At 38.7% G+C, this 26,534-nt stretch overlaps 1 protein-coding gene across 1 annotated transcript; it reads left to right on the top strand.

The window, feature by feature from the left end:
- Window positions 1-681: 681 nt before the first annotated feature.
- On the top strand, window positions 682-25,708 carry LOC143598836 (uncharacterized). The gene is made up of 4 exons (XM_077076949.1): window positions 682-1,241; window positions 7,645-8,199; window positions 8,409-8,473; window positions 25,394-25,708. The coding sequence occupies exons 2-4, from the start codon at window positions 8,025-8,027 to the stop codon at window positions 25,526-25,528; spliced, it is 375 nt and encodes a 124-aa protein (XP_076933064.1). The 5' UTR covers window positions 682-1,241; window positions 7,645-8,024; the 3' UTR covers window positions 25,529-25,708.
- The last annotated feature ends 826 nt before the right edge of the window (window positions 25,709-26,534 follow it).

Here is a 26,534-nt window from a genome sequence, read left to right on the forward strand (position 1 = left end):
GACATCTGCATTGAGTAAGATGCCTAATCTAATGCTACTACAGCTCAATTTTGTGCAACTTAGTGGGTCTTATAAGAACTTTCTTAAAAAATTAAGATGGTTATGTATGCATGGGTTCCCTTTAAAGTCTATACCTTTAGACTTACCAATGGAGAATCTGGTTTTTCTTGACATGTCCTACAGCAATATTGAAACTTTTGACATGACTTGCTACTCACAACCCTTTGCGAAGAGGCAAAAGGTGAGAAATTTGAAGCATCTACACCGACTTTTAATACTCATTCCTCCATGTTAGGTTAATACAATTTACTAAAATGTTTACTTATCTCTAATTCTATAGGTAATCGGATCGTGCTCAAGACTAAAAGTTGCTTGGATCATTGAAGTCTCTTACTTTGAGTTTCTTTGGACAACTTCGGAGAATCGGAGGCTTTTCCGAACTCCCTGCACTTCAGAGGATAATTGCTATAAAATGCAGAGGTTTGATAGATATATGTGAATCAATTGACCAATGTGTTGAACTTGTCTACATTGATTTGAGTTATTGCAAAAAGCTTAAAAGGGTTCCAAACACTATAGGTAGGTTACATAAGATCAAAACATTATTATTAGATGGTTGTGATCTTCTCGAGCTTTCAATAAAGAAGAGGGATATGCATTCGTTTGAAGTATCACAAAACAATTCATGTGCTACTGTCGAGGCTATACCGAGTGACTCGAAGTTCTTAGTGGTATCTTTACCTAGCTCATTAGGAAGGTTGTCTCTTGCAAATAACAATCTATCCAATGAATCATTTCCCATGGACTTCAGTTGCCTATCCATGTTAAAGGATTTATGTTTGGATGGCAATCCAGTCGTTTCTTTGTCCAATTTTGTGAGAACCCTTCCTAGTATTGAGACACTTGGTATGAGCAACTGTCGGAAGCTGATGTCAATCGAGCATCCTCCATGCACGCTAAGAAAGCTGAATCTCTATAATAATTGTTGCAAACCAGGCTATAAGAACTTGCTACGGAAAATTGCCTTCGATCCAGAAATGGCCCCACTCGAGTTAATAGCAGACGGGAATTTACTAGCACCTTCTTCATTTGAAATTGAAGGCATGGTTAAAATCCAACCAATGGCAGGTGTTGATAGAAAGGTATTGCGCAGTTTGGGCTGGCCAAATTCTTGGCCCACTGAAGAAAGGTGCATGGTAACTAGTTATAATTATGGAGGAGAAGAGGAATCTCATATCCAGGTATTCCATGGTTAACTATCTGACTTTTGTGTGAATCTATAGATATTTCTTTATGTTTTGGTGTTTAGAGTAGCGCTGACATATCATATATATACACGTACACGATAAGACATGAACACGAAATGTGTATACCTCTGTACACGACACGAAAACTTATCGTGTACCTGTATCCCAAACACGAACACGAACCTGTTACTACATGGTATACACGATAAGAGCTATTTAGAAACATATATTCGACAACCTGTTTAGAGAAACAAAAGCCGGAGAGGGAATGTTCGTGAGTGGTGAGTAGTGACAGCTAAGAAACAGAGAGTGAGAATGTTTTAGGAATTTAGGGTTTATGATAACTTATAATTATATATATATTTAATTATAAAAATCTAACAAGGTACTTAACATGTACTTAACAGGTAAACAAGTATTTTACCTGTTTAGACACCAAAATTAACATGTAAATTCGTGTCTACCTGTTTAGTACACGAAACCTGTTAAGGCCTTACCTTTTACCTGTTAAAGTCGTGTAGGTACGTGCCGTGTATTCGCGTCTCGTGTGTAAATTGCCGGCCCTAGTTTAGAGGAAATCGTACTAAATTACACAAGTGAATCTAAGACAATATTAAGGCCATTAATCCAATATTGTTACAAGCCAAACAGAAGAACTCAACCCCAAAGACTAGTCTGATAGGTGAGGGAACCCATTTGGCTTATAAACCTCACATCAGTTGCCCATACAACAGATGTGGGATAAGTCCCATACCTTGCAATGGTTTCAATCCGTAACAATGCACCCCCTTAAGGGCCAACGTCCTCGTTGGTCACGGCCGGCTCACTCCAGGCCACCACTCCGTGGGCCACCACTACGAGTCCTCGTTGGTCATGGACACGTTGGTCATGGCTGTTTTCCTCCATCCGTGGGCCACCACTCCGATGTTGGCTCTGATACCAATGTTACAAGCCAAACAGAAGAACTCAACCCAAGAGACTAGTCTGATAGGTGAGGGGACCCATTTGGCTTATAAACCTCACATCAGTTGCCCATACAACCGATATGGGACAAGTCATGAATGGTTTCAGTTCGTAACAAATATCCATACCCAACCTGTCAAAATAGTATCGAATACCAAGAACAAGTCAAATCAAAGATGCATAATTCAATGGTTCTACATTTGACTCCATAAATGTTTCCCAGAATATTAGTCTTGTATTTAACGCTCTTAATTTCTATTAGTATATTTTATTGGTATTTAAGTCTTGTAATAGGAAATAGAGAAAACATGAATGAATAAAAATTCCTTAGTCTCTTATTTAATCTATTATGACATTCTTGGAGAGTGGTTATCTTGGATCAGCCGTATCAATTAGTGCTTTCATTCTCAAACCATATCCTCTGCCTACTATCATGTCTTCCGGTCGTGTGAAACTGACGGTCGCAGAATCGATGGTTTTATTAGCGGAAACCCTCGTAAACAACTACAAAGAGCAATCTTTGAAGTTAGATCTGCTCACTACCCTCGTTGCTACTCAGTTTGATCAAACCCAAGCCATAATCGATGCGCTAGCCAAAACTGCAACTACATCATTCCTCCCTTTCACAACCACAAATACACATGAACCTGATATACAAGCCAATTTGGTTACTGCCACCAATCCCAAACCCCTAACCATCTGTACTAATTTCACAGACGATACCACCGTCAATCCCAATCCACCATCCTTCGAAAACGTCATGACTACCAAAAGTGTCGTGCCTGTAACTTCTAGAAAAGATAATGATCAACATTCGGATTTTCCTCCACCCCACACTACCATCTATGTCACCCAAACCAACCTGCAATTCAGCACATGCACTGAGGGCCACGGGATCGATTAAACGAACAATAATACGTAAATAACAACAATTATAATAAATGAATCTTTGTATTATTGATTTGTAATGAAACAGATGATTTACAATGATGGTGGTCGGAGGTATTTATACCCACCGGTGGTTACAATATACCGTCGCGATGGTTCGTATAAACGACGCAAACTTCGTTTATTTTCTAACTAATTACAACAATATACACCAACTATTAACTAATTACACTTTGTACCCTAACTTTGTTAACAGAACATTCTAACAAAGTTTATCTATTCTATAATAACTAACGAAATATTTAACGAAACTTTAACGAGATCGATGATTAACTAACAATCACCCCCTTAATCTCGATCTTCAACATGGCTTGCTTTGTCTTCATAGTAGTGTGGTTAAACTATGTATGAGATGAGCCTCCGGATCTTATTTTTCTTTGTTTTTCCACTTTGGGCATTCATATGCGAAGTGACCATATTCATTACATTCATAGCACTTGAGATCACTTTTGTCTTTGTATCCGCGACTCGCATTTCCACGTCTTCTTTCTTCTTTGAAAAGTTCTCTTCCTTGATCTTTGTCTTGGCTTCTATTACCACGACCTTTTCCATGACGTCAACTCTTAGGATGATTACTAGCCATCAAAAGCTTTCTTTCGTTATCATCTTCTGGTTCGTCTTGACTTTTAAGGCGTTCTTCAAAAGCTATTATTCTTCCTACCGCTTCTTCAAATGGCATTTTGTCAATTTCCAAATATTGCTCGATAGATGCCACACTTGGTAGAAATTTATTTGGAACTGAATTGAGCAATTTCCTTACAATTATCTTATACTTGAGATTGGAACCAAAACTTTTAAATTCGGCTCTTATGTTTCCCAATTTTCCAGAGAAATCACTCACAGTTTCATTTTCTTTCATCTTTAACTTCTCCAACTCGCTCCTTAATGTCTGTAGACGTGCTATCTGAACTAGATCCGCTCCTAGATGTCGAACTTTTATCACGTCCCACATTTCTTTTGTTGTCGGGTGTTGTGCCACTTGCATCAAAATATCTTCTAGCAACGTTTGTAGGATCATTGCCTTGGTCGTATATGCCTTCTTTTCATCAACTTCTTCTTCTGAGCTTACCGCTTCCCATAGACCATAAGCTTTAAGATTGTCTCCATCAATAATGCCTATGTCGTATAGTTTGACTCAGTCAATTTTGGACATTGAAGAGATATATTCCCTTGTGTCACACCCCTATCTTAGGCCTAGGAGTATGATCCATAGTTGGTACCACATTTGTAATTAAATCAGAGTTGCGGGTTAATGCGGAAGACTTTAATAAACATGTGGATTTAAAATATTTACATTACAAAAGACGAGACAAAAAGTCTCGTTTAGATTTACTTGTTTATAAGTTTAACCTAAAACATCATATTTTAATATTTAAACAAAATATCCGAGCCATCGGATTCTTGAGCTATTCGTCCTTCAAGCTCTAATCTTGGTTACCTGAAAAATATTAGAAAATACGTCAGCAACGAATGCCGGTAAATATGCTGATGCAAAAAGATTTCTTTACTTAATTACCCATCGTGACTACGTAAGCCTCGACCCATCTTGGCTTAGGAATAATCAAGTTAAAACAAATACCATTATAAATTCGAGTCTCTACACTAGGTCACCCCAGCAAAACACCGCAGCGTTTCGACGTACTTAGGTACCATAAATATACACAAGGTCATTCTCACTCGAACATACTTTGGTTCGGCCCATCGTGGCTGGAGGTCGTGACCAGGCGTGGTGCGATGTGCCCACCGCATACCACATATGTAAGGATCCAGACAAACGTATACTACAGCCTGAGGGCTAGGCTCATACTCTTATTTACAATGTTTTTAGAGACACGTATCCTCATGTAAAGTTTTACGCATAACACGTTTGATTTGTTTGAAAACAAGTTTGTAAAAAGTGGGGCGTATTCACCTTTCAAATGGGATCGGCTTCCAACACCGTCCATGAGTCTTTCCTTGCTATCTCGCACCTATAGTACGAGTATAACTTTTATTAGTCGGATAAACAATCCGGCTTAAGACCTTTAGTCTTATTTATCTCGATGAACCTTTAGTTCATAATCTCATTTACTTTAAAACCCTTAGTTAAAAAGTAACATTTATAAACCTTTAGTTTATTCATAAAACCCTACGTTTCTTCTCTCTTAAGAAACGTATTCTTTTCTTTATTATTCAAGAATACTCATTATTCTTAAATAATATATTTTATAACAAAGATTAATTTTATACCTATATATACTCACATATATGTTTTCATTTTTCTTTTCTTTATTTTCTTTGTTATAGGTTTCGTTGTTTATCGAGAATAACTTTGACTTGGGGTATTAAGCCTTTATAATATTTTATTATTATTTCAATCGGGCATTATGCCTACCTTATTTGGCTTATAATAACCCTAGTCACTTGGGCAGCACTTCGACGCCACTTGCTTTTCAACACTTCACTTCGGCACGCTTCTCGAGACACTCTTCTACGTCGACACGCTTTACAAGGTAACTTGTCGGGACATTACTCCAATACCATCTTCTTGCTTAACATCATCGAGAGGTGGCACGATTATCGAGGTACGACACGAATTACGAGAAACCGGGTACGCAAAACGAGGTGGATTGAGGGCAGGCATTTCGAGGTAGTAAGAGAGATGTTAGTGAGAGAAAGTAAACTTGATTTGGTGTGATGGAAGTAAAATCCTGTGGCCGCTATTTATAGGCCTGATTTTGGATCCCATCGCGGTACGCGGCGGGTCCCTTGGCAAGCCCGTCGCGTACCGCGACTTAGCCTTGTTGAGTCAGAGAGTAGACCTGCCACGTGTCACCACGTGGCGACACGTGGCAGACGTGTTGCCACGTGGCGGCAGACGATGCCACTGTGTGCCACGTGTCACAACGTGTCAGACACTCCATCGCGATACGCGATGGAGGTCTCTCTTGATCCATCGCGTAGCGCGATGGGTCAAGAAAACAGAATTTACATTTTAGACCCTAGAGTTTGGTATTTGGAAAAATTGGTCCCTTGATTTTGGAAACTTGACATTTTTGGCCCGAAATTTACGTGATGTTACACCTTGCTCACGAGTTTTGTTGATCCGCTTGATGAATCTTCTTTGCTAGACATATTTTCTTACTTCTTACTCGACTGAACCACACAGGTTTTTACTCTTACCACACAGGATTTCTACCACACAGGATTTATTTGTCACACAGGTCTTAGATGCCACACAGGTCTTATTGCCACACTGGACTTAGATTGCCACACAGGTCTTATATGCCACAAATGTCTTACTCTTGCTCTACGAATCACGAAGGTTCGGAGGCACTTATTCTCAACGAATTACGAAGGTTCGGAGTCTTGCTATTCGAATCACACAGGTTCGATTTTTTATTTGCTACCTTTTTCAAATAAAACAATTTTCTTTTCTTTTCTTATTCAAATTTCTATATCTTTAAAAAATCTTAAATATAATTTTTAATATTTAAGAAAAACAATTAAGTTTCCTTTCCTTTTCTCGACCACGTTTCTAATTAATATGCAAATATACTTTTATTAAAAGTATAAATGTATGCTTGACTTTTGTATACGTCTTTACAAAATCAAAACAACTTTGTTTCCTCCGTTCACTTTTCCGATCAAAACAAATCACGCATTTCTCCAAACTATCGTTCTGATTTTTATTTTGATCGAAACTTCTTTCAAATGGTGATTCTTCTCCGTCTTCTTCTGGTCCTTCTACGAATTCTAATATACAGGTATGTTCCCCTATTTTGTTCTTACGATTAGGGTTCCAAATTTTGGGGGTTTTTTTAGAGCCTCGCTCTGATACCAATTGAGGGCCAAGAGATCGATTAAACGAACAATAATACGTAAATAATAACAATTATAATAAACGAATCTTTGTATTATTGATTTGTAATGAAACGGATGATTTACAATGATGGTGGTCGGAGGTATTTATACCAACCGGCGGTTACAATATACCGTCGCGATGGTTCGTATAAACGACGCAACCTTCGTTTATTTTCTAACTAATTACAACAATATACACCAACTATTAACTAATTACACTTTGTACCCTAACTTTGTTAACAGAACATTCTAACAAAGTTTATCTATTCTATAATAACTAACGAAATATTTAACGAAACTTTAACGAGATCGATGATTAACCAACATGCACTACCCAAAATCTCATCCACGACAGCCCGCACAACACCAGATTTGCGTCATTGAGCCAAGAGGAACCAAAGACAACCAAAACACGTGAATGACGACCACCATGGCACTACGTAGTACATGTATGTTATATTTGCCTCACCTAATTTCAAAAAAGGTTAACATTTAATTATAAAAAAAATACAGAAATTGAAACCTCCATAATTTGATTGACCTACTGAGTGACTTTAATAGAACACTTGAAAATTTTGGTTATTACTGTATGAAGTTTTCCATGTTATTATTTATGCTAATTAATGTTTTTCATATTTGGTAGATGTATTACGAATTTGGAATATTCAGCACAATCTGTAAGTACATACAAATGCCAGTGTGGAATATTTCGCATATAAGCCACACGCCATCAATACCATTTACCATCCCATGCAAGATTAGAGGACTTAATTTCTTCTATGTGGGGGAATTGTTTGAATTGCCAATGATCAGAATTACTAATAATACAACGAACCGCACATGGATATACAAGCATTGTATTAAATCAATCTCTCTAAGTGGAGGGATGCTACTATTTTTAAGCCATTGGATGTTTGGAATGAATGAGATGGATGTGGGTGATGAGATCACTATAAAACTAGAATCTATGGTAAATATTGTATAGCCGAGTCTGGGGTGGGCCTTTTATATGATGTTGGAAGCATGGAGGTTAGTATTGCTACAGAAAATGGGGTGAAAGAAGATCCTTTAGGTTATTACAAGACATGGAACCACGTCATTGGTGGCGATCTCTCCGCTTTTCAGTTAACATCTGGGGAATACTTCCTACACACAGTGGATTTTTTTAGGAGTTCATTCTTCAATGCCCACTACAAAGGTAGTTCACTTGAAAAAAATCAATTCAGTTATAAAATTACGAAACTTTATAAAGAAATCCAAAAGAAACAAATATAAATAACAACTTGGAGGGACTTTTTTCTACTTTTGGGTTTGAAAATAGTTAATATCACACTTGGTTTCCGAAAGAGAAAACCAAGTGGATTTGAATAATAACTAATGTATTGTTTTTGTTAAATTCTTCTTCAGAACGAATGGTTTCGTTTAATGCTTTATCTCCGAGGAAGTGCGACATACCTGTTCATGCACAAGAGGTATAGTTTCAAGAACGAATTGATAACGGAAACACAAATGAGCACACAATATTTAGGGTAAACTCATGTATTATTATAATCAAGAAACTAGCACAAAACTTGTATACAATAATCCCTCTCACTTATACAATAACCCTAACATAGCTATGTATTTATAGGGAGACCCTAACTTAGTCAACAAGTAATTACCAAATATAAAAGCCCAAATTGTGACCACATAAACCCATTACATCATTAATGAATTCCATAGGCCCAATAGGTCTAACCCGGTCACCAACACGTGACGGGTCTAATAAGATGGAAATTACCAACAATCACCCCTAATTTCCGACTCGAAACTAGGAGATCTTCAACACCGAGCAATCTTCTCATCTCGTCAAACTTGATTCTCGCAAGTGCTTTCGTAAGAATGTCAGCTCGTTGTTCCTTGCCACTAATATGCTCCACCGTTAACAATGTTGAGTTTACATCCACATGATGTGATTGCCATACCTCGGTAGCTGCAATGGCAATGAATATACGTACGGTTTCACGTCTCGCCACCAGAGCAAAGACCGCGTCAAAATAGACTCCGGGTTGTTGCACGTAACCCTTTGTCACGAGTCTTGCTTTATACTTATTAATTGAACCATCTGCATTTCTTTTCACCTTGAAAACCCACTTCAATCTGATAGCTTTAACCCCTCTCGGTAACTCGGTCAACTTCCATGTGTCGTTTCGTTTAACGGATTTGAGTTCCGTTTGCTTAGCCTTTATCCATTCCGGTTTGGATTTTGCTTCACCAAAATTCTTCAGTTCACCTTCTTCTAAAAAAACATGTTCAATGTCCTCCACTTCTGAACATAGGACATAATCATTGAACTTAACCGGTGCGATCGGTACACGTGTAGATCTTCGTAAGTTACTTTCTGGTTCAACAAGTGCTGTTGTCGCTAACTTGTTGCTGAGTTGTTGGAATTAGCGACCAGAGTGTCAGAATCTGTCGCTAAAGGTGCTGATGGGCTGTCGCTAATTTTGTTTCAGAATTTGGAGACAAACCAATGAAGAAACGGAGCTAGCACCGGGTTTATTTTGGGTTGATTGGAACGGGGTTATTGATACCGGAGTTGTTGTGACTGAGCCTATTGGAAGTAACAACATTAGTGACGACAAAGCTGAATAGTCGTCGCTAATGCTGTTACTTCCAATAGGCTCGGTTACAACTTGCCCAACTCCGGTATCAATAACCTCGTTCCAATCAACCCAAAATAAACCCAGTACTAGCTCCGTTTCTTCATTGGTTTGACCTGAATTAGACCAAGCCTACGTCCTCTTGTCGTCAAAAACCACATCACGAGCAATCACAACCTTCTGGGTCTTCGGATCGAACAACCAGTGAGCTTTGGACCCGATCTCAACTCTGATATACACTAAACTCCTCGAAAGCGTCAAGCCTTTTCAAATGAGTGCCTGCTATTTTTGCATACGCCACACAACCGAAAACTTTAAGATGAGCAACATTCGGTTTCTTTACTTTTAACATCTCGTATGGCGTTTTCTCCTTTAGAGCACGTGTAGGAATCCGATTCTCGATGTACGTTGCATGTCGGATTGCCTCGCCCCATAAGTAATTCGGAACACCCATTGCTTTTAACATAATCCGTGTCATCTCGAATAAAGTTCGGTTCCGCTTTCAACCACCCCGTTTTGTTGAGGTGTGTATGGTGCCGTTAGATGTCTTTGAATGCCTTCCATGTCAGAAAACTGGTTGAACTCATGTGAGGTAAACTCACCACCTCGGTCGGTACGAAACGTCTTGATATTTTTCCCAACATCACTTTCAACCAATTCCTTAAATTTCATGAAAGCTTCAAACGCGTCATCTTTAGCCTTCAACAAATACGTCCAAACAAATCGTGAGTAATCATCGATTAAAACAAAAACGTATCAGTTACCTGCTATTGTTGGAGGGGTAATCGGTCCACATAGATCACCGTGCACAAGTTCTAGTGCTCGAGTTGCCCTAAAAGCCACCGAATTAGGAAATGATTGCCTCGTTTGCTTCCCGACCAAACAAGATTCACATAACTTGTTTTCATGGGTAACGCCACGCATCCCTTCAAACATCTCCCTCCTAAACATTAGCTTTATTGACTCAAAGTTCAAGTGGCCAAGCCTAGCATGCAACAACTAACTTGTTTCTTCAATTCGGCTAAGTAAACAAACCGGTTTACCGATCTTTAATTGTATCAGGTATAGCCGATTAGGGAACGAGTTACATTCATCAATAACCTACCTTGCCCATCATGCATCGTAAGGTAGTTATCTTTTATATGAATATCACACCTGTGTTCCGAGGCTTGACCGAGACTAATAATATTGCTTCGAAGACTTGGTATAAAATAAACATCCGTAAGCAAACGATGTTCACCACTTTCAGCCTCAAATAAAATCGACCCCTTACCACTTATATCAACATAAGAGTCATCCCCAAACTTAACTGTAAATATGTGACCCGGTTAATTGACTTAATAAACTGAACTTGATGTATATCATTAACCTTTCCCGTGACACGATTGTTAAGTTCAGAAAAGGAAAATTGTTACCCATCATGTGGTTACTTGTGCTGTTATCTAAGTACCATTCATCACCATCTTTTCATTCAAGAACACCGTTTCTTGAACACACTTCATCATAAACAAAGCAAGATCCCTTGTCTCGGATGCTTCAGCTAGCTTTGCTTCACCTTTAACCCGATTGGGACACTTATGGACAAAGTGTCCAACTCATCACATCGATAACATTGAACCTTTGAGAGGTCCTGGGTTTTGCCTTTATGCTCACAGTTTTCCCGATTCATGGCGTTTCTTGATGACCGCGGTTTTGACCCGACCCGTGACCACCTCGTCCTCGCCCTCCTCCACGTCCACGACCTCCACGGGTGGAATCACGATCGTTGTACCGACTACTTGAGGACTCAGACCTATGAAACATAAGCTTACCTTGGGTTTCGGAATGCATGTCTTCTTCCCGAATCCGCTCCTCGTATGCTTTTAAACGTCCCACCACGTCTTCAAATCCAATAGTTTTGAGATCCAACGTTTGTTCAAGAGATGCAACAATTTGAATAAACTTACTTAGGGGTAGACTTGAAAGGAACTTCTTAACCATCTTAGTTTCCTCGATCATCTCTCCTAAACTCACCGCCTTCGACGCCGTGCACGAGAGTTTCACCACAAACTCATCAATGGTCTCCATCTCTTTCATCCTCATACCATCAAAATCATTCATGAGAGTTTGCAATCTCGCCTCCTTAACCCTATCAGCCCCCAGATTACGAGTCTTAATCGCATTCCAAATCTCCTTGGCCGATTCAAGATTACCCACTTGCATGATTGTCGCTTCCGGGATCGACTGATAAATCAACGCAATCACGATGTTGTTTTTATCATCATCGGTTGCACCTGAATCAATGGTATCCCAAACCTTATGCACGTTCAAGAGTACCTTCATTCGAATAGCCCATACCGTGTAATTTGTAGAGATAAGCATGGGAATTTGGAACGCATTCGGGTTCCCACTCCTGCTTACACCGCTCGTCTTCACTGCTTCTTTATCACCCATATTTCTTTGTCAAACTCTAACCACGAAAAACAAGTTGAACACACCTTGTTGAACAAAAAAAATAATAAGAATAATACGAACTTTTATTATTATTTTTCTTTCTCAGTCTCTCGTCACCAAATAACAACAGAACTACAACTTAAACCACAAATACAAGTTGCTTGAGTTTTCCCAATCGGCATCAAAGAGAAAAAAAACAAATAATATAAATTTTGACTTATTCTCCTAACCAACCAATCAAGAGCCTCCTACACACGTTGAATGGTGGAACAAGTTCCTTTTTTCTTTGCAAAATCAAACAGTGGCAATCACGGCTTTGTTGGCGGCGATATTGAATTCGATGATATAATCAATCACGACTTTGATTGATTGGTAAACACCAAGAGCACAAGGCTCTAATACCAATTCAAGAACGAATTGATAACGAAAACACAAACGAGCACACAATATTTAGGGTAAGCTCACGTATTATTATAATCAAGAAACTAGCACAAAACTTGAATACAATAATCCCTCTCACTTATACAATAACCCTAACATGGCTATGTATTTATAGGGAGACCCTAACTTAGTCAACAAGTAATTATCAAATATAAAAGCCCAAATTGTAACCCCATAAACCCATTACATCATTAATGAATTCCATAGGCCCAATAGGTCTAACCCGGTCACCAACACGTGACGGGTCTAATAAGATGGAAATTACCAACATAGTTTTCATCACACACGCAACTGGATAGTGAGATAAGGTTATGAACAAGAAACTAAAGAGAGAGAAGAAAAAACCAATTTCTGGAATGAATCACCAGACTTCAATACTTGATCGCCGCTAGATATTAATCACAAATCGCCAAAATATTCAAACATGCATAAGACACCCAAACAATATAAAAAGCCATAATGATCCTCGACATATGCACATAAATAACAGACACTAAACTAGGAACTAAGAGCCATTGTTAATATCAATACTCCCTCCTTAACCCATCTTTTGCCCTCGAGAAGTGAGATCGGAAAAATCCTGAAATGCGTCCTTAGCTCATCCAAGAACTCCCACATGACATCTTGTGTTGTCTGCCCCTCGAGCCTATAAAACATAAGCAACTCTCGAAGCTAGGGAGGTTTGGTTCAGTCTCATAGGGGCGGTTTGTCACACCCCAGACCACGGCCTAGGCGTGTGACGCTCATGTTGGTATCGCATTTGTAAATATATCAGAGTTAACAGTTTGAAAGCGGAAGTCTTTAAAACATGTGGATTTAAAATATAATATTTGCATTCACAAAAGACGGGATTCGAAAGGTCCCGTTAAATGTCTTAAGGTTACTTGTTTAATTACAAAACCACCATTCATTTCATATTTAAGTTTAACAAAAAGATCCGAGCCATCGGATATCTTGAGCACTTCGTCATCCCAAGCCCTAATCTTGATTACCTGCAAAATGTTTAGAAAATACGTCAGCAACACATGTTGGTGAATGTGCTGACGCTAAAATATTTTCTTTTACTTAATTACCCCTAGAACATAGTTATGCTCGACCCATCTTGGCTTAGGAATAAACAAGCTTTTAACAACACAATTATAAACTCAAGTCTCGACACTAAATACCTCAGCAAACACCGCGGGGTTCGACATAGTTATGTGCCTGTATGTATACACATGGTCACACTCTTCGCAGGAAAGAATCACTATGACCAAGTGTGGTGCGGTGTGCCCACCGCGTACACCACATATGTAAGGATCCAGACAAACGTATACTATAGCCTGAGGGCTAGGCTTATACTCTTGTTTATAACGTTTTAGAGACACGTAGTCCCGTGTAAATCATTTTCATATAACTCATTTGACTCGTTTAAAAACAAGTTTGTAAAGTTTGAGGGGTATTCACCTTTTTGATTTGGATCGGCTTCAATACACCGTCCGAGGGTCTTTCCCTTGCTATCTCGCACCTATAGTACGAGTATAACTTTTTGTTAGTCGGATATACAATCCGGCTTAAGACCTTTAGTGTTTTTATAATCTTTACTCGATTATAATTTTCTTTACTTTAAAACCTTTAGTTAAAAAGTATTTTTTTTCTTTTATAAAATACAAGTCTTTTTTTTTAAACTTATTTTCTTTCTTTTATAATATCACCTTTAGTTAAATCTTATATTCTTTCAAACCCTATGTTTCTTCTTCTATAAGAAACGCATTATTTTTCTTTTCTTTATTATTTAAGAATATTCATTATTACTTAAACAATAATCTATAACAAAGAAGTATATAATATAATCACATTGATATATATATATATATTTCTTTTCTTTTCTTTGTTGTATTTTCTTTTATTTATCGAGGTATCGAGTATAACCTCGACTTAGGGTTTTAAGCCTTTATAATATTTTATCATTATTTTATTTGGGCATTATACCTACCTTGGTCGGCTTATGAAACCCTACACACTCGAGCAGCACTCCAACGCCGCTTTGTCTTCTTTATCAAACCATTCTTTTCGATATCTTTTCCTTTGCACGAAAAACGATACACCAACACTTATTTCACGTCGGCACGAAAATCAAGAAAACCTTACACGTACTTCGAGGTGGTTCGAGAGCACGATTCTCGGGGTTTAGAGAGATGTATGTGTAATTTTGGTGTGAAGAATGAGATGGCCGGAGTTGCTATTTATTGGCATTTCCAGGAGGCCCATCGCGATACGCGATGACCTCTTGGTCACCCGTCGCGTATCGCGACGTAGCATTCCCAGTCACAACTAGGTCTGCCACATGGCGGACACGGTTCCACGTGGCGACACATAGTGCTACCATGTGACATGTGACGACACGTGTCCTGGCCTGTCAGACCACGTCATCGCGATACGCGATGATGTAGGTCTTTTGGCGATCGCGTATCGCCGTTGACCCTCTTCTAGAATGTTTGACCAAGCCCTTCGCGATACGCGATGGGCATGACCTTTGTCCCGTCGCGTATTGCTATGGGACAGAGAGACAAAATTTTCATTTTAAACCCTAAGGTTTAGATTTTGGCATTTTTGGTCCCTTGACTTTTGGACTTGGCAACTTTGATCCAAAATTTTCACGATGTTACACGGTTGGAGGAGATCAAGGCTTGGTTACTTGGTGACCAAGTTATATATCTTGTTGGTCAAGTTATTTGTTTTTGGAAAAAGAATCGTTCAGATTTAGAATTTGATTATGTTTCTATTTTCCAGTTTTCTTTTTCTTCAAGTTTTGTTTTCCTATATAAGAATTATATCTTTTATTTTCATTGTATTAAATTTTCTTTAGTTGATTAATAACAGAGAAAAGAGTCACTTGATCGTTTAAAGCAAACCTGGTGTTTGTGTTTGTTAGTTTGGTATTCGGTATTCTTGTGTGATTGTTTAACAAGTGGTATCAGAGCCAATTCAACAAAGTGTTCGTCGTACGTGTTCATGTATCGTAATCCAGCCTTTAGAGTATTACTCGATTGATTGCTTCTGGCGATCGATCGACTATAGATCTAAGAACAAATCGGTGAAAAGAAGAAGGAACATACCTGTTAGTTATGGCAAATTTTCAAGGTCGAAGAAGTTGAATGATTCAAATTATAACACATGGTCCACTTGTATGAGTTCGTATCTACTAGGGTCGGATTTATGGGAAGTCGTCAACAGAGATAGCATGGTGGAACCAAGAATTGATACTAACGGGACGATACACAAGTGGAGGGTTAAAGTCAGAAGGACGATGTTCATCTTAAAAAAAATCGTTGAGGATGAATTTCTTGAAAACATCCGAGATCTCGCGACACCAAACTACAACTACTCGAGAACGAGCTCTATTCTGTAAGTAAGTAAGAAAGAACTCTCGATTCCCCATACTTTAACAAGGTTAAACACTGTGTAGGGAAATCGTGGAGTTAGACCAGTGTAACATCCTACTTTCGGTTATATTAATAAAATAAAGTTCGTTTATTTTATAGCAGGTCGTTATCGGTTTAGTTGAATAGAATACGAGATGGACTTGTGTTGGGTAAATGGATATGGGTTATGGACTTGGGTTATGGGGTAATGAAGGAAAGACCATGGGCTTAAGCCCATGATCAAAAATATATATACCCTTAATCCTCCATTTAATTCATTTACACATATCCCTTACACCATCCAAAACACACACTTAAGATTCTCTCTCTAGTTTCTCTCTCACTCTAGCCGAAATATAGAAGAAGAAGCGGATCCCGACCCAAGGTATGATAGTATTTTGTTGTGTGAGCTTAAATCCGTTAGTTATGGTCGCGAAACGACGAGCCGACACCGTTAAACCGTTTAAGTCACGAGATCCGGGTGGAATCGGGTATAAACCGAACCTATGATGAGCTTAGGGGTCACCCTAGCTCAGATCCGGATCGAACGGGACGAAAAACGGTGAAAAACGAGCTAAAACTCGTTTTTCCGACGTGTTCGCGGCTTTCCGGCAAAGGCGGCGCCGGAAAGGCGGCGCCGGAATAGTAGTACGAGAATAAGGAATGTCAGGGAATGTTCTGACATTCCCTGACCTAACCCTAGTTCGCTATGGGGACTTAACGAACTGAGGGTGATTCGCTAGTTGATTCGCATAATGAGGCACAGCGAACTAGCTCTAGTTCGCCTATGATTCGCCTCTGATTCGTTAAGGGAAAAGGGTAACGAATTACCCTTGATTCGTTATGATTAGTTCATTAAAGAAATAACGAATTAGAAGGTCTAATTCGTTATATGGACTAATTCGTTATGAGGACTGATTCGCTAAGAGTTCAATTCGTCCTAGGGTACGATTCGCTAAACAGACCAAACGAATAAGGTCTGATTCGTTATAAGGTAACGAATGGGTTCATTCGTTATGAACCCCATTCGCTAAAGGACTGGGACGAATTAGAAGTTTAACAGAATGACAGAATGGTCCCTGGACTTAGAAAAGAGTGATTTAATTACACATAAACCCTCGAACTTTTAAGTAGCATATTATTCAATGATTCAAAATGCTAATGGAAAATGTGATAAGACAGTTTATGAAAATAAAATTTTTCCAAGCTGACCTGGCAGCTTAACCCCAGCCAGGGGCTCTGCCCCTTGGACCCCGCTAGGGGCTGCCGCCCCTAGAACCCCGCTACCAGGGGCGCTGTCCCCGGACCCCCGTTCATTGTGGGTAATAATTAAACTAGAAAGACGATATGTGTAGTGATAGTTATTGATACGTATAATTATTATACAGTTAGTCGCGCACAGCTAAAGAAGGGGATAACCGTAAACGGTGAACGCAACCGCCTTGAGGTGAGTTTCTAGCCCCATTTCCTTGTTATGTTTTCGGGGCTGTGTGCATACTCGATGTGATAAGTGTATGCCTTGTATGATTTACGTATGATGATTGCTTGACGGTGCATGAACGATCTTCGGATATTGCATGAACCGTCAGGTGGTAGTTAAGATATGATTGATAAGTATGATGAGAGATATGATGTATGTATGAATATATGATGTATGCATAATGTATGTATGTTATGATGATGTTACGTGAACGCTCTTCGGAGATTGCATGTATTGTCAAGGAAAGCATGTATGAACAGGTATGGTACAGTTACACGAAACAAAGGGACCAGACCCTAATAATATCTGTGATGTTAGGGACCAGACCCTTATAATATCTGTGATGTTAGGGACCAGACCCTAATAATATTTGTGATGTTAGGGACCAGACCCTTATAATATCTGTGATGTTAGGGACCAGACCCTTATAATATCTGTGATGTTAGGGACCAGACCCTTATAATATCTGTGAGGTTATAGGGCGAAAGGCTCTTTAAAACGTATGATTATGTATGTAAAGGAAGTATGAAGGTAAGAATGAAAGTATATGCACTTACGTGTGTATGTAAGAGAGTTAAGAGGTTAAGTATGAAATGTAAGAAGGTATTGTATGATTATGTGATTGACTAGAACTCACTCAGCGTAGCTGACTTTTAGTATGCACGCATGTGAGTAGGATGAGGCAGCTCGCGTGAGGAGACACGTGGCACTGAATAAAGGGGCTGGCATCGGAAGACGCAAGACGTTTAAGTTTAATGTTTTGTTTATTTTGAAAGATAAGATGTTGTTTTAAGACAAGAGGTGTTTTGTTATGAAATGTTTTATGAAAGCTTTTATATTCCGCGAATGTTTTAATTAACTCTGATATTTAGAACTGCGTTTATGAGTAAATCCAACACGAAAGTAGGGCTACCGGTAACGGGGCCTTACAACCAGGAAGCTAGAATCGGTCAAGCTCGTAAGAGGATTATAGTTCACGGGTTAAAACCCAAATTCAGGAGCTATGTGAATGCAATACAAGGGTGGCCAACACAAACGACTCTCATTGAGTTTGAGTTGGCATCTCAAGAGTCCCTAGCTAAACAGATTGTCGGCGTGTCGATTGATGAATGGATCAAGAAAGAATACATGGCTATGTATGCTGATAAAGGAAAGGGTAAGTATCGATTTGCAAAAGGTCAAAACCACAAGGGCCAGTTTGATAGGTCCAAGAAACAAGGAGGTCAAAAGTATTATAAGGAACAAAGTTATAACAAGGAGTTTAGTGGAAAGAGTGAACGAAACATGGGATAGAAGTTTCCTAATAAATGTTATAATTGTGGTTTGAGAGGTCATATGGCTAGGGATTGTCCAACTAAGAGGGATGAAGACGGTAACGTTGCAGCGGCTCGTGAAGAGGAAGGATGAGATGTTGAAGTCCATTATGCAAGTGAAGAGTTGTATGATGGAAGAATGGATTGTGGACTCAGGTTATTCAAATCACATGACGGGCAATAAAGAGAGACTGAAAAATCTCGTTAAGTACGAGGGTAGTCGAGTCGTCGTGATTGCAGATGATTCACATCACAATAATGCCCATGTCGGGCATGTTCGGTTTCACCCGGGAAGCAACAAGGAGGAGTACGTGTTGGGTAACGTCTATCATGTACAGGTATGAAGAAAAACTTACTTTCGGCACCACAAATAACCGAGACGGGATGTTCTATTCGGGCCAAAATAAGTCTTGGTGTTTGATGAATTCGAGACCAAGTCGAAACCGGTCTTACGAGGGAAAAAGAATGAGGCGGTTTATGTTCTCTCGGCTGGTACTACATATGTAGAAAAGACGAAGTCAAACCAAAATATAGACATATGGCATAAACGATTAAGTCATGTGGGGTATGATAAGCTCGAATTGATGATTAAAAGAAGCTTAGTAGTTGGTTAAAATAAGCTTAGTAGTTGGTCTACCAAAGCTGGAAGTTAACAAAGATGTGGTTTGTGTCGGGTGTCAATTTGGGAAGTCTAAACAGCAACCGTTTGAAAGTTCCACACGTCGATCAATCAAACCGCTAGAGCTCGTGCATTCCGATGTGTTCGGACCCGTGAAGCAAGCTTCAATTTCGGGTATGTAGTATATGATAACCTTTATTATGATTTTTCTAGGTTCTTGTGGGTTTATTTCATGAAGTAAAAGTCCGAGGCCTTTAGCAAATTTAAGGAGTTTAAAGGTAAGGCTGAACGGGAGACAAAGTATGATGTCGAGTGTCTTCGGTCCGATAACAGGGAGAGTATACATCAAGAGAGTTCAATGAATATCTAAAGGAGTGCAAGATACGAAGGCAACTCACATGCTTGAACACACCACAGCAAAATGGTGTATCCGAACGGAAGAATCTAACTCTAACCGAACTATCGGGAAGCATGATTCATGATAAAAACGTACCGGGACGTTTTTGGGCAGAATCTATGAAAATCGCAGCCTACGTTAGTAACCGAACACCGCAACAGAATATGAAGTATTCATTAGCTTTTGAAAGATTATTTAATACTAAACCGAATGTTAGCTATTTTCTTGTTTTCGGTTGCGTTTGTTATGTATTTGTGTCGGGTCATCTCCGACACAAAATGGAAAAGAAAGCGGTTCGATGTATCTTTGTAGGATATGACAACGAAAAGAAGGGTTGGCGGTGTTGTGACCCTACAACCGGGAAGTGCTACGTGTCTCGAAAGGTGGTCTTTGATGAAGCATCGTCTTGGTGGTCCGATAATCATGAATCCTTACCCGACTCACCGATGTTGAAACAGGAAGTTGAAAAACAAGAAACACTAAATCTGGGTGTTCCATCTACATCATCATCAGAAGATGAAGATCTGGTTAATGAAGAAAGTCAGTCAACAACTTCCAGACGTAATCCATGGCGAACAGGAACCAAATTCGAGAATAATCAAACGGTTCAAACAGAAGAAACAGAATCTGGTGAACCAAGTATTCGATGGTCAAGTCGAGTTCAGAAGCCCAGTCTAAGATTTGCTAATGTGGCAATCATATAAAATTTAGAAGAATCATATCGGAGTCATTTGAACAAGCAAAAAGCAAATATTAGTGGGTGAGTGCAATGAAAGATGAGTTTGATGCACTTGTGAAAAACCAAACCTGGGAGTTAATTCCAAAACCAAAAGACGTGAGGCCCATATCGTGTAAATGGGTGTTCAAGATTAAAAGAAAACCGATGGGTCAGTTGAACGGTTTAAAGCTCGCTTAGTAGCTCGTGGTTTTTCATAGCAGTTAGGTTTAGATTATGAAGAAACATTTAGCCCGGTTTCTATACTTAAAACGGTTCATGTATTGTTAGACGTAGCCGCAAGTAAAGACTGGATGTTATGGCAGATGGACGTGAATAAAGTCGCGGTGGTACTCATATACGTGGATGATCTTATTATTACCGGTGATGTAGTTGATGAAATTAATCAACTTAAACTGAATCTGCAAGTCAGGTTTTTTATGAAGGATTTGGGTAAATTGAAGCATTTCCTTGGATTAGAAGTTGAGTATAAACCAGAGTGGATTGTGTTGCATCAACACAAGTACACAGTAGGGTTGTTGAGCAAATTTGGTATGGCTAGTTGCAAACCTGCTGCGACACCGATGGAGTGTAATATGCAATTAAGGGCTAAGGAAGGAAATGTTCTCGACGATACTACCATGTATTGGAATCGTTGGTAGTCTCATCTATCTAACACTTACGAGACCAGACATATCCTTTGCGGTTGGTGTTCTCAGTCGTTATATTCAAGAGCCGAGGAAGCCTATTTGGAAGCAGTTCAACGTGTGCTTTGGTATGTAAATTCGAGTCCGAGTTATGGAGTATTGTTCAAGAGGGAAGCTAAGACTAAACTAGTCGGATTATGTGATGCTAACTATGCCGGTGATCTGAGTACTCGGCGATCAACCACGGGTTACGTATTCATGGTTGGGTTTGGAGCAGTGTCGTGGTGTAGTAAACGGAAACCAACTGTTTCGTTGTCCACTACCGAAGCCTAGTATCGTGCGGCTGCAATGGCAACTCAAGAATGTGCATGGTTAGCATTGTTGCTGGAAGAGTTGAATCAAGGAAAGGAGCACAAAGTCACGTTGTTTGGTGATAATATGTCATTTATAAAGTTAGCAGAGAACCCAACTTTTCATGCTAGAACCAAGCATGTTGAAGTTCATTACCATTTCATACGAGAGAAGGTGGTTAAAGGCGAAATTGATTTGAAGTATGTTAACACAGAAGAACAGTTGGTGGATATGCTAACGAAGGGTTTATCTAGCGCCAAGTTGATCAAGTTTTGCCAAGGTATTGGAATGGTGGAAGCGAGTGTTGAGAGGGAGTGTAAAACATAAGCAAAACTCGAAGCTAGGGAGGCTCGGTTCAGTCTCATAGGGGCGGTTGGAGGAGATCAAGGTTGGGTTACTTGGTGACCAAGTTATCTATCTTGTTAGTCAAGTTATTTGTTTTTGGAAAAATAATCGTTCAAGTTATGTTTCTATATTTTTCTAGTTTTCTTTTTCTTCAAGTTTTGTTTTCGTGTATAAGGATTATGTCTTTTATTTTCTTGTATTAAATTTTCGTTAGTCGATTAATAAAAGAGAAAAGAGTTGCTTGATCTTTTAGAGCAAACCTGGTGTTCGTGTTTGTTAGTTTGGTATTCGGTATTCACTTGTGATTGTTTAACAGGGCCTCCCAATGCACTTTTAAAGTTACTAAAATTGGCTTGTTCTTTTCCAAGATATTAAAACTGTTAACATTCGTTAAACTTTTTACACTTTTAAAAACTGTAAATTTGATATAAAAACATGTTTACCTAACTATATCACTTTAGTTAATGTTTGAAACACATTTCACTATCAGAGTTCTTTCAAACGAGCATACAGCCCCGAAAACATGTAAACGAGGGAATCTAGAACTTTTATGATTCGTGCACCTTTAGTCTCTTCTCAACTTTCACTATCCAAACCCTTCAAGAGCTATACAAGGTTCACGTACGAGACTATCAGTTATTGTAGGTCCCAAACGACCATAGAACTCGAATGGTTTTGCTCTTGATAAACGTGTCGAGACGGGTGCGGTGAATTCAAACGACCGAACAAAATAATGTAAATATAATAATGATAGTGAACGATCTCGTTGTCGGTTAAAAGATTTATATTGATAACAAAGAACCGACCTCACCCAAGGTGAGCTCCCCTTGGGTGGGTGAAAACACCTTACAAACACACATAAACAAAGACAATAAACAACATATTTATAGCCTAACAAACAATCTAGAAGCTTTCCCGTTGAAGTTAACGCGTGTCGAAGCTCTTGTCTCGGATCCGGAATTCTCACCCACTTTAATATTCACTTGACCAAATATATATATTTAACGCGTTTCGTCACATTGATATCGCAAGTCATAATTTGGCCCTACAATCACCCCCTTGACTTATGATATCAATTGTTTAACCGTGTCAAACATCTTCATGAACGACCCGACAAACCGAAACCGCTTTGCTTAAATTCACCCCCTCAAGGTATGACCCACCTAATTTAATAAAGTTGTTCTCGCTTATTTATCCATCTCGGATCTTAAGCAATATAGGTTGAGATGAGCTCGAATATTCACAAATCGATTTCGAATCACCGGATACAACGATCGATGACAAAACTTATTATTTCATCTTTAAATCCAAATCCAAAGAGTTCGAAGTTCACCACTCGGATGCAACTTCCCGAACGTCTTGGGGAAAATATAAATAATAAGTTTTGAACACTCGGTCAAACAACGGCGAAATCCGAGCATACTTGACTTTATTCAGTTTGGTCAACTCCGAACAAAATTTAATACACGACCCAAAATTATCTTGTAAACATGTGGCCCGGTTCAAAATAACTTGGATTACTTTTGTGTGAACAGGCCCAAAGTGAGTCTGAAACATGTAGCAGGCCCAAAGCTTTAGTAAATCATGCCAAGTAACCAGTCCAAGTAAACTAACAAAGCTGGCCCATGTCCAGCACAACTCCATCTTCCTTTTTAGGGCACAAAACTCACAAACAAAATATAATAGAGTAGCAACAGCCACCAGCCGCCAATACGGCGCCAGAAAAGACACGCTTGAAAAATCTCCGTCGGAAAACCCGTCTTCCGATCACCGCCGCACCCTCCGACATCACACACAGTCACCGCAGCCACCCACAAACAGCAACGGCCTCCGTAATCAATCTTTCACTTTATTTTTTGCCACCGGAAAAATAAATTTCGGTGACGACCGTTGCCGTCCACTTCTGTCACCTATTACGGTGACTGGACTCCTCACTGCCTCCGGCCACATGTCAACGCCACCAGAAACCAGATCTAACACCAGTCCCTATAACTTTAACGTTTGAAAAATAAATCTGTGACTGCCATGCTCCGCCGCCGCCTTCCTGTCTTCTTTCTTTCTTTAGCCGTTCACCGCCGCAATCACTCCAACAACATCACTCTTTAATTACCATCTCCTAACACCACCCCAGATTCACACACGGCTAAGAACCCTAGCTGCCACCACAGATTCACCACCAGATCTGAAACTCGAGACGAACTTTAAAAACTTTTATTTCCTTAAATTATCAAACTTTATTTTCAAACACCAAACTTTATTTCCCAAACTTCAACGGATCTTCAAAAACTTCAAGAAATTAACTTCTCGGTTCGGGTAATAGCGGAAATAGAACCCGAATATCAAGAGCAAAGTTGAATCATAAGATTCTACCCGCTCTGATACCAATTGTAGGTCCCAAAATGACCATCGAACGGTTTTGCTCTCGATAAACGTGTCGAGACGGGTTTGGTGAATTCAAAAGACCGAACAAAATAATATAATATAATAAGGATAGTGAACGATCTCGTTGTCAGTTAAAAGATTTGTATTGATAACAAAGAACCGACCTCACCCAAGGTGTGCTCCCATTGGGTGGGTGAAAACACCTTACAAACATACATAAACATAGACAATAAACAACATATTAATAGCCAAATAAACAATCTAGAAGCTTTCCCGTTGAAGTTAACGTGTGTCGAAGCTCTTGTCTTGGATCCTGAATTCTCGCCCACTTTAATATTCACTTGACCAAATTATATTTAACGCGTTTTGTCACATTGATATCGCAAGTCATAATTTGGCCCTACGTCCCTTCTTCATCAACTTCAGTTGTTTTCACGGGTTTGGGTGTAATGAAGCAAGTGATCCAAAATTAATTGGATGAACCGAGGATACATCATTCTTCGCTTATTTGCTAGCACATTCTACTGTATATATTTCAAGAACAGTTGAGAATAATTGTATCTCCTCCCCCTAGTCAAACTCAACATAACACCAACTCAGTCAGCGTTCAACTTGTACAACCCGCCCTTTTGAGAAGATAAACAGTTTGCTACAATGTGAAACAAGAGCTTCCAGTAATTTGGTAGATACTTCTTTTCACAGGTCGACCACTCAACTTCATAACCAATATCCTCCAAATAATTTGCTATTTGTTCATCTGAAAAGATTGTGCATGGATCATCGACATTGTCTTGAATCTGAAGAGCCTTTCTGACAACTAGTTCAAGAAATAAGTCACTTATAGAGGGAGATAATGAGTTAGGTATAACTCACCAAAAAGATTTCCAGTTTGCTTTAAGATAAAAAAAAATAAGTCACTTGATTTACCAAAAATATTATATATATTATTACTTAATTATATTTCGTTAAAAAAAATCTGAAAAAGATTCAAAAATATATTCTCTTGTTTAGAGGGATCTTCTGTTTAGAGGGAGTCGGATAATATAAAAACAATAAAATTTTGAGAAATCGATTCGACCTTTGAAAAATGATTAGAAATTGTTTTTAATGATCCTAGCACATGAAAGTATTTAAATACTATTAACATTGAAATGCAATTGCCCTAATGTTAATTGATTTTTGTATTACTTATATGTTATCCATGTTTTTGAATTATTGGGTAGATTGTTTCACCATTTTCATCTTCTGGCAAGCAAGGAATTGCATATATATCTAAGGAAATTGTTAACATGATGGAGATGAATATGGGTTGGGTTCCTTATGTTCCACTACAAGAACGAGATCTAAAACGGTACTGATTTTATTTATATGGAGAATCATATTAATGTTCATATTATTTTACATTGATAGGTATCTTAATTTTACAAGAGATCAAGTTGACATGATTAATCTGACAACTCTTACTTGAAATATTAGGTTTACCTGTTACTAGAGGTACAAAGAAAATTTTTTCAAATAGGAAGTTATGTAAGTGTGAAATGGTTTCTAGGAGAGAAAAAAGTTGTTGATGGTTTATAGGAGATCCGTCATTTGAAATGACGGATGTCAAGTAACATGTAGACCATGTCGGAATTACCAGGTGTTCCGCCATTTCAAATAACGGATCTAATACTTTTTATTCGTGTTTCCAATGATCCGCCAGTTTGACTGGCAGGTCACAATTCCCAACGTATGCTACCCCTATATGTCAAATGTATTTTGATAGACATCTGTCATTTGAAATGACATAAGTCTTCTTGACATCCGTCACTTCAAATGACAGATGTAAATAATGAATGTACTATGTACTTGACTAATTGATTGACAACAATACTTTTTATTTTTATTATTTAAAAAATAACGTTATTTTAAAAAAAATGAATTTTAATATTAAGAAAGTTGTTTTTTTTATTAAAACATTAATATATTTAATTTTAAAAATACATTTTTTCAGATATTCATCATTTGAAATGACACGTGTCTTCTTGACATCCGTCATTTCAAATGGCAGATGTGAATAGTGAATGATGATGGGGGTAGCCCATAGCTCAATAAAATGATTTTCACACATTAACGCTAAAAATGTTAAAAGATTAAGAGGTTCGCAAAATCAGGAAAGCAAGTACATGAACAGTAAAAAGCATATACATCACATCACTAACTACTTATACAAGCCCCTAAGCTGTAAAAAGGACACATACTCAGAAAATATAACTATTAACCACTGGTTAATAACCTTCCGCGCCTAAAAAGGTCAACCCTCTACTGCAACAAAGATTCACTAGTTTACCCACGGGACAAAAGCCTTATATTTCTTCTCTATAT

Source organism: Bidens hawaiensis, unplaced genomic scaffold (genome assembly GCF_021521415.1).
Source record: "Bidens hawaiensis isolate Kalapana, Puna unplaced genomic scaffold, B.hawaiensis_p1.1 tig00050908_1, whole genome shotgun sequence".
Classification (NCBI taxonomy): Eukaryota; Viridiplantae; Streptophyta; class Magnoliopsida; order Asterales; family Asteraceae; genus Bidens; species Bidens hawaiensis.

Coding starts and splice junctions, on each gene's coding strand:
- LOC143598836 (XM_077076949.1), top strand. CDS start 8,025: ATGGAGGTTAGTATTGCTACAGAAAATGGGGTGAAAGAAGATCCTTTA. Junction 8,200..8,408: donor CTTCAATGCCCACTACAAAG/GTAGTTCACTTG, acceptor ATTCTTCTTCAG/AACGAATGGTTTCGTTTAAT. Junction 8,474..25,393: donor TACCTGTTCATGCACAAGAG/GTATAGTTTCAA, acceptor ATTATTGGGTAG/ATTGTTTCACCATTTTCATC.